The 12926-nt window shown below is 39.4% G+C and overlaps 1 protein-coding gene across 1 annotated transcript in view; it reads left to right on the top strand.

Moving 5' to 3' along the window:
* src (SRC proto-oncogene, non-receptor tyrosine kinase) overlaps positions 1 to 9731 on the top strand; it is a 30581-nt gene extending 20850 nt beyond the window's left edge. Inside the window, exons 4-12 of the mRNA XM_085344741.1 lie at positions 1592 to 1690; positions 2814 to 2917; positions 4774 to 4923; positions 5101 to 5256; positions 6123 to 6302; positions 6669 to 6745; positions 6828 to 6981; positions 7264 to 7395; positions 8651 to 9731. Coding sequence (XP_085200867.1) covers positions 1592 to 1690; positions 2814 to 2917; positions 4774 to 4923; positions 5101 to 5256; positions 6123 to 6302; positions 6669 to 6745; positions 6828 to 6981; positions 7264 to 7395; positions 8651 to 8859 — 1261 coding nt within the window. The 3' untranslated portion in view covers positions 8860 to 9731. The remainder of the gene's footprint in view (positions 1 to 1591; positions 1691 to 2813; positions 2918 to 4773; positions 4924 to 5100; positions 5257 to 6122; positions 6303 to 6668; positions 6746 to 6827; positions 6982 to 7263; positions 7396 to 8650) is intronic.
* The last annotated feature ends 3195 nt before the right edge of the window (positions 9732 to 12926 follow it).

Raw genomic sequence — 12926 nt, 5'->3', positions numbered from 1 at the left:
CTGTCCACAGCCTCAAACAGTCAGACTCCAAACTCCGCCATGGCCAAGACCAAAGAGCTTTCGAAGGACACCAGGAAAAGTATTGTAGACCTGCACCAGACTGGGAAGAGTGAATCTACAATAGGCAAGCAGCTTGGTGTGAAAAAATCAACTGTGGGAGCAATCATCAGAAAATGGAAGACATACAAGACCACTGATAATCTCCCTCGATCTGGGGCTCCACGCAAGATCTCATCCCGTGGGGTCAAAATGATCATGAGAACGGTGAGCAAAGATCCCAGAACCACACGGGGGGACCTGGTGAATGACCTGCAGAGAGCTGGGACCAAAGTAACAAAGGTCACCATCAGTAACACACTACAACGGCAGGGAATCAAATCCCGCAGTGCCAGACGTGTTCCGCTGCTGAAGCCAGTGCATGTCCAGGCCCGTCTGAAGTTTGCCAGAGAGCACATGGATGATACAGCAGAGGATTGGGAGAATGTCATGTGGTCAGATGAAACCAAAGTAGAACTTTTTGGTATAAACTCAACTCGTCGTGTTTGGAGGACGAAGAATACTGAGTTGCATCCCAAGAACACCATACCTACTGTGAAGCATGGGGGTGGAAACATCATGCTATGGGGCTGTTTTTCTGCCAAGGGGACAGGACGACTGATCCGTGTTAAGGACAGAATGAATGGGGCCATGTATCGTGAGATTTTGAGCCAAAACCTCCTTCCATCAGTGAGAACCTTGAAGATGAAATGAGGCTGGGTCTTCCAACATGACAATGATCCAAAACACACCGCCCGGGCAACAAAGGAGTGGCTCCGTAAGAAGCATTTGAAAGTCCTGGAGTGGCCTAGCCAGTCTCCAGACCTCAACCCCATAGAAAATCTGTGGCGGGAGTTGAAAGTCCGTGTTGCTCGGCGACAGCCCCAAAACATCACTGCTCTCGAGAAGATCTGCATGGAGGAATGGGCCAAAATACCAGCTACTGTGTGTGCAAACCTGGTAAAGACCTATAGTAAACGTTTGACCTCTGTTATTGCCAACAAAGGTTATGTTACAAAGTATTGAGTTGTATTTTTGTTATTGACCAAATACTTATTTTCCACCCTGATTTACTAATAAATTCTTTACAAATCCTACCATGTGGATTCATGGATTTTTTTTTCACATTCTGTCTCTCACAGTTGAAGTGTACCTCTGGTGCAAATTACTGACCTCTGTCATCATTTTAGGTGGGGGAACTTGCACAATCGGTGGCTGACTAAATACTTTTTTGCCCCACTGTATTGTAGGCGCATAGATCATGTTGCTGTTGTGTGCAGTAAATTATGATATTATCATTTTGTTAGTTACAGCGATTCCCAACCATAGTAATTGCATAACAGAAAAAGAACCTGGGCTGACTTTCATCAAGCTTCTCCAAGAGCCAAGAGCTGAAATACTACAGCTATTGCAGCAGTTACTAAAATTGCAAAACAAACTCTATCCTTTCATTTATGGTCTGAGACACTTGATAAACAGCCCGAAAATTCACATTTGTGTTTTGGACTTGTGATGAGCCTTGGTAAAGCTGTGTGTTATCATTTCGTCTGTGCAGAGAAGGGGACTGGTGGCTGGCGCGCTCCCTGACCACCGGAGAGAGCGGTTATATCCCCAGCAATTATGTGGCTCCATCTGACTCCATCCAAGCAGAAGAGTAAACCCCTTTATTTTTTTTCTCTCTCTCTCTCCCTCTCGATGTGACACTTATCTGTCTTTCACCAAGTGCATGGAAAGATTAACCCTCAAACTTTGTGTTCTTTGGAGCTTTCAGTATTATTACTTTTATTGTGAATTAGAAATTTGACCTTAAAGGAATAGTTTTACATTTTGGGAGGTAATTTTATTTCATTTTTTTTGCTGATAGCTATGTAAAATTAGCACCAAAGCTACAGCGAGTTCACAACAGCTAGCCAGGTTCTCACTAAAAGTAGTGAAATACATGAACCTAACCATTTCAAAGCGACTACTGCTACATATTATTAGTTTGAAGTAATGAGGTCAGTGTATGTGGAAAATAATACTTCAGCCAAATGCTTAGGCTTCTAAATACTTGATTTCAGACAGTCTCTTATACTCTGTGCTCCGTGTAAAGGTGGATGTCTATTATATGGTCATATCAGGCACACGGCTCTGGCTGTGAGGGCAGAAGCACCACCAAATAGTCAAGTCCAAGAATGCTGGAAATGAGTGTCACAGATCCCATTTAAAGCTCACTATGAGGCTACGAAAGTAGTAGCAACTGAGCAAAAGGACTAGAAAGAGCATAAAAATTGGGCTTGCTGGCAAGTGAACTTTGTTACTATTTGACTGTATTTGCCTCTGTTACCAGTCTTTAAGGTAAGCTAAACTAAGTGAGTGTCTTTGTAATGTAACACTGACTTGATCTTGGGCTTGATGCTGGGATGAAAGTCATTACACCGAAATCTTAAACTATCCATTCAACTCGCTGTAGCTCAGAAACCACTTTCTCTGCTAAACCTCTCATGCTAACCTGCTTGCTTACAATAAAACTCACAAACTAACTTTTTGTAACAACTTCGTTTCTCACCTTTGCCTCTTTCTCCATCAGTCATCTCAAACTGGCTCTAGAGTCCAGGTAAGCAGCTGTTGCACTGTAGGCACTTGTATGCACTGCATCTGGAATAACCGAAACCTTCTGAGACTATAAGCGAGTTCAGCCTCGATTTCCCATTCCCTCTCTTTCTCCCACTCATATCTCCTTCCCCTCACCAATCTGCTCCCTTGTGTCCCATGTGTTGTGTCTTGACCTCAACCAGGTGGTACTTTGGCAAAATCACACGCCGCGATTCTGAGAGGCTGCTGCTGAGTTTAGAGAACAGGAGAGGGACTTTCCTGGTGCGAGAGAGTGAAACCACCAAGGGTAAGTTGAATCACAATTGAAACTGGAATACGGTGAAGTATCTGAATGACTTAGTTAATTTGTTCTCTAATCAGAAACTCCCTGTAACTACTATTTTGGCATTGATCATCAGACTGTTCGTTAAATATATCTGGTCTTGGTCGTAAAGTAGCTCTAAAAATGAAAGCTGTGCCAGCATCTACAACATTACTTTCCTTACTTCCTTACTCAATCGTATTTAAACATCACCTAGATATCCTTTTTAGATTTTCTAAAGTGTAGTTTGTGTACAAACTGATCCCTTAATCTGTTAAAAAAAACTTTGAACAAACAAAAACATTATTGCTTCTGGAAATTGTAAGAAAGCTATAAAAGGTAATTCACCACAAGCAAGAATCAAGAGATCATGTGTTATCCCACTGATTTAGCTGATCTTCCCACTAACTCATCCACAACACAGTTTTAAAGGGATATGATTTGCATGTAGATATACATCAGTGTCGGATTGTTTTGTTTTTTTAATATATTTTGAATAAAAGTGTACTGAACTGAAAACACAGAATCATACAATATTAATATTTAATGTGCTGTAGGAGAGTTTCTGATTGGAGCTCTATTGTAGGTGGAAACACCATCAACATCTGTTAGTTTGCAGTGCAGTGTTTCCAGTTTTTAGTCATACAATAACTAGTTGAGGTGTTTCAGGCATGCAAGCTGTGTACATGTACTTTTTGTTAAGACAAGGAAAAAGTTAAAAGCTTGCCTGCATTTTTTTAGGATCTGTGATTGTTTTTCTGATTTTAAAAAGTGTTTTTTCAAAGCACACTCATTCCTATTGAACAAAACTACTCCTGAATCAGTGACTTCTGATATCCTTCAAACACCAGCCCTCGGCTTTCTCACAAGTTTTCCTTTATGACAGAGTATGAGAAAGAGTAATTGTAAATGTAAAACTTTTAGGGCCTGGGCATGTAGATTTTTATTTTTAAAACCAGTCTACCAGGGAACTTTTTTTTAAAAAATCTCAGAAACATAGTGTGCAGTTATTTTTACACCTCTTCGTGTATCTTTCTATGAACTTGTAAAATGTTCAGATTTCAAAATGAATTTTCTGTTCTGTGACATATCAGACTAAAAAGGCACCGAGGAGAAGAAAGCAAATTCTTTCTACAGTAAGGCAAGCCTCCGTGCTGCTCACTGTGCTCCCCGCTGTGCCGTGTCAGTCATGTGGCAACGTGGGTACAGAAGAGAAACAAATCAGGCAGATGGGAAAAGGTTGGATGTGATGCCTGTGGGACTCAGTGTAGAGAGATGGTTCTGATAGGAAGCTACTCTGATGCTGCTGCTGCAGCAGTAAAATAGTCTCTTCGGGCTCAGTCAGTTGTGTGTATATGTCGTGTGTACACACTGGTACATTACAGGATTACTGTTATGGAGCAGATATATGGAATCTGGAGAGACTGAGAAAAGATTGAAGGTAGGGAGAGATAGACAGAAGGGGAGTAGGTGGGTGAGCTGGAGCAGAGGCGAAATACTGGGTGAGTGAGTGAGACAGAATTAGGTCATTGTGGAGCTGAGGCTATACAACCACAGGCCATATTGCCCAGTTCAAAAATAAAGAGAAAGGCTAGGCATCGCCTTGGGCCAAATCTGTGATTCAGACTGTTTTTTGGTTGACCAGCACTGCCCTCTGGTGTTGCAATGAACACACTGCCCACAAAAATGGACTCCAATTACTCTTCATTCTGAATGGCAAATGTTCTGTTACTTTCCACCAGGTGATTTAAAAGAAAGAACACAGATTTAACATCATTCGATGAATCAATGCTATCAATGTCTTTGCTACTTTGTGTTAATTGGTTATCATTTTCCCCCAGGTGCCTACTGTTTGTCTGTATTGGATTATGACAACACAAAAGGGTTAAATGTGAAGCACTACAAGATCAGGAAGCTGGACAGTGGAGGCTTCTACATCACGTCACGCACCCAGTTCAACTCCCTACAGCAGCTTGTCAATCATTACCGCAGTGAGTTCAGTGCAGACAAAATGCTTTTTAGCTTCCCCAACAGAGTCTTTAGTAATTACACAAATGAGCAGAGCGGCTCTAATATTCATTCACTTATTCTTTTAGTTAAACCTTTCCTGTGTTTCCTGCCCATTATTTGCTTTACCACTGACCAGCTTCACAATCTTCCCTCCCCAGAGCATGCTGATGGATTGTGTCACAGCCTAACAGACATATGTCCTGTACTGAAGCCTCAGACTCAGGGCTTAGCAAAGGACGCCTGGGAGATCCCGAGAGAGTCTCTCCGTCTTGACATAAAGCTTGGACAGGGCTGCTTCGGCGAAGTCTGGATGGGTGAGTCAGGCTTTATTCCTTTAATGGATATTCAGTTATTTTCTCTGGTCACAGCTATTGTAAGACCAAAGTGCATAAATCATTTTAGCGCTGCATGACTGAAAAATTGCACAGCTATAACTATTACTGCTGTAACTGATAGCTGATTCTGATTAGAATATTATTGCATGATCACTGTTGATGCCAGGGAAAATAAAATGCCAAACGTTTTAGAAATTTGGCCAATATGCCCTTTAAATATGCCGACGTCACTTCTGGAACATTTTCAGTGTGGCTGCTTTTTTCAAATTGTTCAGTAGATCTTTGTTTCTGTCGCTTTGCATTTTTTCCACTACAGTGTGCAATGAATCTTCTCCAGTGTATGAAAACAATGACCTGTCAGTTAGAATTTCATTTTGGGAACGTGGATGAACTGACAGGGAGGCAAATTAAGTGTAATGGAGGTTGGTGCTGGTGCGACCACAAAGCTCTTGTGTTTTCAGGCACACCCAGGTATGCTCAGGTCATACCTACTGACTGTCCTCCCACAAATGTCTTAAGGCATAACAGTAGAAATCAGCAATCATTTGTCTTTCCCTTTGGGGCAAATTCATAGTGAAAAAACAGGAGTCTTCCATTTGCTTGAGCTCTGACTAATTACTGGAAACTACCAGTAATTAGCTTTTAAGCAGAAATGTTTTGTTGTCAGAAAAGGATGGTCATGGAGCAACATTTAAAAAAGCAACCATATACAAGACTGTCCAGAGGTGCATTAGAAAATTATTTAACACTTAAATGACTTCAGTTTTAATGGGGGAAAGCTGGAGTTGAATTAAGTTCTAACAATCAATACTAATGTTATACTAATAACATTTGTTTTTAATCAGGAACATGGAACGGTACAACGCAGGTGGCGATTAAGACCCTGAAGCCCAGCACCATGTCCCCAGAGGCCTTCCTGCAGGAGGCTCAGGTCATGAAGAAACTGAGACATGAAAAGCTGGTTCAGCTTTACGCTGTGGTGTCTGAGGAGCCGATTTACATCGTCACAGAGTACATGGGCCAAGGTCAGCGTGGGGTCCTCACTTGGCCACATTTAAATATTTTTTCAGAGTACATTTTTTCATTTGTAAATGTAAATAAACATGTGTTGTACTTAAAATATTATTTGATTATGACTCATCGAAATCATATTTCTAAGTCTAATTAAAAGATGGACACGTCTTAAAAAAGGGGATGTGATTAAGCAGAAACAGCCAAAAATTGAGCTAAACTATGATGTGTTTACTGCCTGGGAAAAAAGAAAGTTCTAGACAATGAATTTATTTATAAATAAACATCATTTCTGCATACATTTTTTTCAAAATTTAAAATGAATTTCAGGAATTTTATAATCTCAGTGGTGATTAACTTATTCTAATCCGCACTAACAGGTAGCCTACTGGACTTTCTGAAAGGGGACATGGGTAAGATGCTTCGCCTTCCCCAGCTGGTGGACATGGCCTCACAGGTCAGTGCAAATAATATCACGTTTTATTATTTAATTGTTTGTTACTTTTCTGTTATAAAACAGAGATTTGCCCCTTTCTTAGATTGCTTCAGGGATGGCTTATGTCGAGAGGATGAACTATGTGCACCGTGATCTAAGAGCTGCTAACATCCTGGTGGGAGATAACCTGGTTTGCAAAGTGGCTGACTTTGGTTTGGCTCGCCTCATAGAGGATAACGAATATACTGCCAGGCAAGGTAAAAGCATAAGTGTAAAAAAGACAGCATTTATTTTATCATGCTGTTTCTCGATGTGACACAGTAGCCTTTCTCTCTTTTTCTAACACCAGGCCAAATATAGAGTATTTCAAAGGCATCACATATCTAGTTGGATTTTGTTTCTTCACTTTTGTGTAAGGAATCAGTGATTTTGTGATGTCACAGCTGTTGAACAGCAGGAAGCTCTGCCAGTTGGTTTTTTGTTTCAGCCTGTTTACAATGATCTAATTTCAGCCTCCTGATAAACTTGTTCTTTTGCAGGTGCCAAGTTTCCCATCAAGTGGACGGCCCCTGAGGCTGCGCTGTATGGCCGCTTTACCATTAAATCAGATGTATGGTCATTTGGGATCCTACTGACTGAACTGGCTACTAAAGGCCGAGTCCCATACCCAGGCAAGTATAGATAATTTTGTTTAAGGCTTTATTATGGTTGAAGGAATTTGAACCTCAAAACTTAATGCTTAAAGGAAATGTATGTTTATTTTTTCCCTGTGAGAGACTAAATAACACATAAAAAAATCAATCCTAAAGGTCATTTGAGATCTAAAACCACTGGTGGGCAGATAATCCCAGATTATAAACCCACAGTAGGGGTGTCAACCTTTGGAGGTTGTTCTGAGGATCATTAACCCACTATTGGTCATTTGACCTGGATAACCTACACAGACTGTGCATTTCCTAAATTTGGTAACTGTAACATTTTTGGCTTTTCAAAAATATTCACAACCCCTTTTTAAAAAAAAGGTCATCCTGTTTTTAGTAACTCTCAGGAGTCCTTCTGTTTATGAAGTATGTCAGTTTCGTGGTCTCTTCATAGTCAGTGTTTGCTGAAGGACCAGCCACAGCTTTCAAAATGCTGTTAAAGAATGGAGAAAGCCTGCATTTGTTTATGATGTGATTGAATTCATATGTGGGTTATATCCGAGGCCTTTGTTGACTATCTAGTCAGAATGGAAAACTCCCACCAGCTCATCCTTAATAGTACTAGCCCTAACCAGATTCTTGAAAGTGGTCATCTGCATCAGTTAGCCCACCTACCACGTCCATCAAGAGTCAGTCTTAGTTTATATTTATTTTTATTATTATTTTTTTTTGGCTCGCTCCTAATGCTTCATTGTATCAATCTTATTGATTTGTGGTCGTGTTTCAGCGTTCCAGTTCTGGAATATCGTGGCACCAGAGAATAATGGGTTTCTGATAGTCTTGTGTTTTTATAAAAAATGGGAAGACTGTAGAGTTTGGCTGCTTCACAATAAAAATAAAAAGTGTAACCACTAGGGGGCATCAGTTAGCATGCACTCAGAAAGGTTTCTGACTGAGTGACCTGAAAGATTTGCAAGACAGCCATAATAAGAGCTGGTTGACTTCTCTAAATGCTCTGTGACATCATACAAATATGAAAAAGTTAAAAAATTTGTGTCTTAAGAGTAAGTGCTGCTGTAATGTCAGCCCTTAGGAGTTTTATTAATAACTCAGTGAAAGAAAATAATTGTAAAATATGCATAAAAATAATAAAAAGATCAGAATACACACTTACCTAATAATTCTGTATTCTGTGTATAGCATAAAGATGTCTTACTTAGTACTCCAACTATGGATATAGTTTTTCAGCTGCATACCTTTCATAATGCTTTATTTTCTCTACCAGGTATGGTGAACCGGGAGGTGTTAGACCAGGTGGAGCGTGGTTATAGGATGCCGTGTCCAGCAGAGTGCCCCGAATCCCTTCATGAGCTGATGCTGAGCTGCTGGAGGAAGGAACCTGAGGAGAGGCCAACTTTCGAGTACCTGCAGGGCTTCCTGGAGGATTACTTTACCTCCACAGAGCCTCAGTACCAGCCAGGAGAGAACCTGTAACCAAGCTGGCAACATATCTGTGCACACAGTATGGATGTGCATAACTGAGCATGTGCATCGTCTTTAAAGTGCATGGATAATTGTGTATGGGGCGGTTGTGTTTTTTGGGGGTTTTTTTGTCCAATGGGGCAAAGAACTGACACATATTTGGGTACAATCATTGATTCTGAGTGACATCAAACCAATCAGCAAAATCCAGTCTTTCCAAAGTCTCTCCAACATTTCCAGTTTGAGAGACTGTTTTCAAGGTATGGTATTATTTTTCAACAACCCAAAACAGGCAAAGAGGTGTGTCTGCCTTTTATGTGTTTGTAAGGTGTCCTAATAAGCCTTCCTCGTGGGTTCTTCCTATGTTATTTCTCCTGACTGATCTTATAATTATCACCATCAATTACACAACATGGCCTACAAGACAGCATATCAGTCAAACATGGGTGGGTGTCCAGAGAGTTAAGTTTATTGGTTACAACAGGATGTCTCTTTTCGCCACATTTTCTTTGGGATCCCCTTCGAAACGCACACGCTCAGACGCCGTCTTCCATTTTTCTGCTCAAGAAGCATCTATGTGGTACCAACATCAAATTTTAAGATATTATCGATCTCTTTAAAAAGAATTTGCTATTATACCTGGATTAACTGGAAATTTTCTATGGTAATACTTCAGTTTTTAGCACCACACTTCCCCTGTGCAACATTGAGGCTTGTTTCTGGATTGCTGTGAGATTTTGTGATGTGAAAGTGATGTGAAAGTCTCTTTCACCAGCTGGACTAATTGAGTTATTGCTGTGACCAACATACAGCTCAACGCAAAGAAGAAAAGAGGCCGTCCCTGTCTCTATTTGCTAATTGTGACTTTTCTTAATCTATAAAGATAAATGGCTACTGATCACTAAAGATCATCTCAGGATGGAGAAAACAAGAATTCTTCTGTGAGGATTTTTGTGCCAATGAAAAATGTCTTTTTTACTCTCTTCTACTGTGTAAAAGTGTATTTTAATACTCCGGACTTTTCTTACAATGAAGCTTGTGTTATCTAAACAGAGGTTATGCTGTTCTGTTCTTCTTAAAGGATAATCCACTGTTTGTGAGATCCTGCATCTGTGTACACTTTTGGATCACAATTGGATCACCAGCATGCATTTTAATCTGTAGATTTACTTTCAAGCATTCGCATTAAAATCAGGTGAATGTCCCCGCGCAGTTCTCAACTTCATGGATATGAAGACGATTTTTAACCAGCAGTAGTATTTCACTAATGAGTGCAAGTTTTCGGACAATGTTACACTGGAGATATTGTCATTGTGTTCTTATTGAATATGATAAACGAGCAGCAGTATGGTTATGCCTCCCTGATGCCTATAGGAGGCAGACTACAATGCTTTCCCAGGACCACGGTGGCAGGTATAACAAAAAAAAATTGGCTTCTTGAAACCTAATTGTAAATATTCTTAATGATAATATTTGTATATATCTTTATAATTTATTACTTTAAAGAATAACCCAATTGTTTATTTTGCTTTCTGGTACTTTTCTGGGTTACATAACATCTTAAAGTATAAGATTAATCATAGTTGCAACACTTCTGAGCACAGGTATGTTTCTTGTGCACGTATTTCTGTGAAACCTTTCTCAGTTGAACATTAACGTGCCAGTTGTTTCTTGCCACATACTGATAATCTACCAGCATCGATGCTTCCCATAATACAATCAATACCACAATGTTTACATCGTGATGACCTTTAGATCATTTTGATGCTGCTATACAGGCTGAGAAATTAGCAGGTAATCGCGTGTCATTCTTGTCAGACATATTGCTTTCATGAATCTGTTTGACAGTGTTGTGCTGCCACCTTCTGTTGTTCCTCGAGTGGGCTCTCCAGCCGGGATTTCCCAAAGCACTGCTGGTTAAGGCTGAGTAACTCCACGCAAAAGGATGATGCAGCTGCCATGAATAGGAGCTTGATATCTGTGTTACATCTGCTGTGTTGCACGGATAAAGAATGCAATGGCCTGCAGGTGTAGTTGGGTTGTTTGCATCGTTCCCTTTTCCTGCTGTCTCATTGAATGTTTGAGCAAAAATATGGATAAAGTGCATGAAAAAGATCATATAGTCAGTATGCAGCCTTGCTAATAAGCCAAGGACATTTCCTGTGGGGTTCTGTGGGTCTCCTTTCTGGCTATGCAGATATTTTAAAATCAGTGATATTCCTATATATACTCTTTTTCTACTGTATCCAATGGGAATTTTCTCATAAATAACTCTTTGTTAAATCCTACTGATTACTGTTCAAATTTGAATAAAATTTGTATACTGCCTATGACACGCGCTTTTGTTTATTAACTGAACAAATGCTTCTTTAAAAAAGAAAGAAAAACATACTCACACAAAGCAGTAATGTACACAAAATACTTGATTATCCTTTTCTAAGACACAAAGGTAATCTTCCATTGACCTAGAAAAAGATTTGAAAGCATATTTATAGCGACATGCAACGAACAGTAGTGTCAATTTTTTTTATCTACATATAAATAGTCTAATTACAAGACTTTTGCATAGTCTTTATTTCTTCATATTTTGTTTCCAAGGAGCCACATTTTTTCTTAATTTTTAAAGTGCTTTTAAGCAATAGTTCTTTCAAAGTTTTTCTCTGCATATCTTGTCTGGTTTTTCACTCATTTTCAGTCTAGTCCTTGTACCTGAATATTTTAAGAGGAATGTTTTTTTGTTTATTGTGCCACTTAACAATGAGCTGAATCATTCAAGCCTAAAATAGACGCCTAACTCACGGGATGAACCGGTATTGTGTCTACACATAACAACTTGACAGCTAACCAAAATTGTATCTTTAGGCATTTTGTTAGTAGATTCCTGTCACAAGAGCACGTAACTTGTTCCCATTTGTTTAATTGAATCAATGAAAAAATACCAAAGATAATACAGTTTGACAGGCATAAATTTTTTTGAACCAGCAATGTGATTCCTGAAGATTTTTAGCAAAAAAAAGAAAAAGAAAAAAAAAAAGGCATATCTCAGTATGGTGTACAGTCTGTCTGTACAAAAGGTGAATGGTATCTAAAAGTCATGTCCTTAAGAAACTGGAAAAATCCCAGCAAAGAACTGACACTGGACCTGAGATATGCATTTCGCCCTTCAGTGCTTCCATCTACTGTCCACTGAATCCTCATCAAAAACATGTCTTACAGATGCATTTCAACCAGTGGTGTTGGGGATCTTCTCAAAATTGTTAGAAATCTGTCATCTAGTCTGATTGGCAGTGGCTTCATTGTTTCAGCTGGAAAATGATCCCAAACCTGGATTCAACAACAAATAATGGAAGATTATCAGCCTTTGATTGGCCTCCAAAGGGCTCAGACCTCAACACTACTGAAGTACTAGGGGGTCATCTTGATAGACAACAAAACATCTATTTATGAGCTTTGAATGTCCTTCAAGAAGCCAAGAGAATTATTCCTAATGACTACTTAAAGAAACTACAAGACAGCTTGCCTGAGAGAGTTCAGGAGAGTTAATCAATAAAGGTGGTCATACTAAATACCAAACAAGTCACAGTGCACCATGGACAGGTCGCCAGTCAGATGTAGGGCTAACAGATAGAGTCAAATAATTAAGTAAAATAATTTGATAGATATAGCACAAGAAGCTTATTTCGCCTGCTCCCGTATACATACGGAATGAGAATGCATATTTATTCCGTATGCATACGGATTCCTGTCGCAGTCGCCAAGATCTTTCGAGTATTTTATATATGGGGGACTATGTAGCCTACATTATCCGTGCCATTATGAAGTAATGGTAGAAGTTGTAATTAATGTATTTTCAAGTGTCCTTTTATTTGTTTCTTTTCCCTTGTAAAAGAGAATAAAGTAGGAGTAGAAAGTTGGAAATATTCAAGTTAAATAAATTGAGTCCAAGTTCTTCTTTGACATTAAACATTGTTTCACGATATGGTTGCTCTATGCATTTTCTTAACGTGTAAAACCCACTGATGACATGTTTCACAAGTATAATTGGATTATTATTATTATTGTTGTTATTATTATTATTA

This window comes from Diplotaxodon limnothrissa, linkage group LG20, assembly GCF_057381915.1.
Source record: "Diplotaxodon limnothrissa isolate DT_005_m linkage group LG20, D_limnothrissa_male_GT1.1, whole genome shotgun sequence".
Classification (NCBI taxonomy): Eukaryota; Metazoa; Chordata; class Actinopteri; order Cichliformes; family Cichlidae; genus Diplotaxodon; species Diplotaxodon limnothrissa.
The sequence above is the reverse complement of the archived record's forward strand: the minus strand, read 5'-3'. Positions and strand labels throughout refer to the sequence as shown.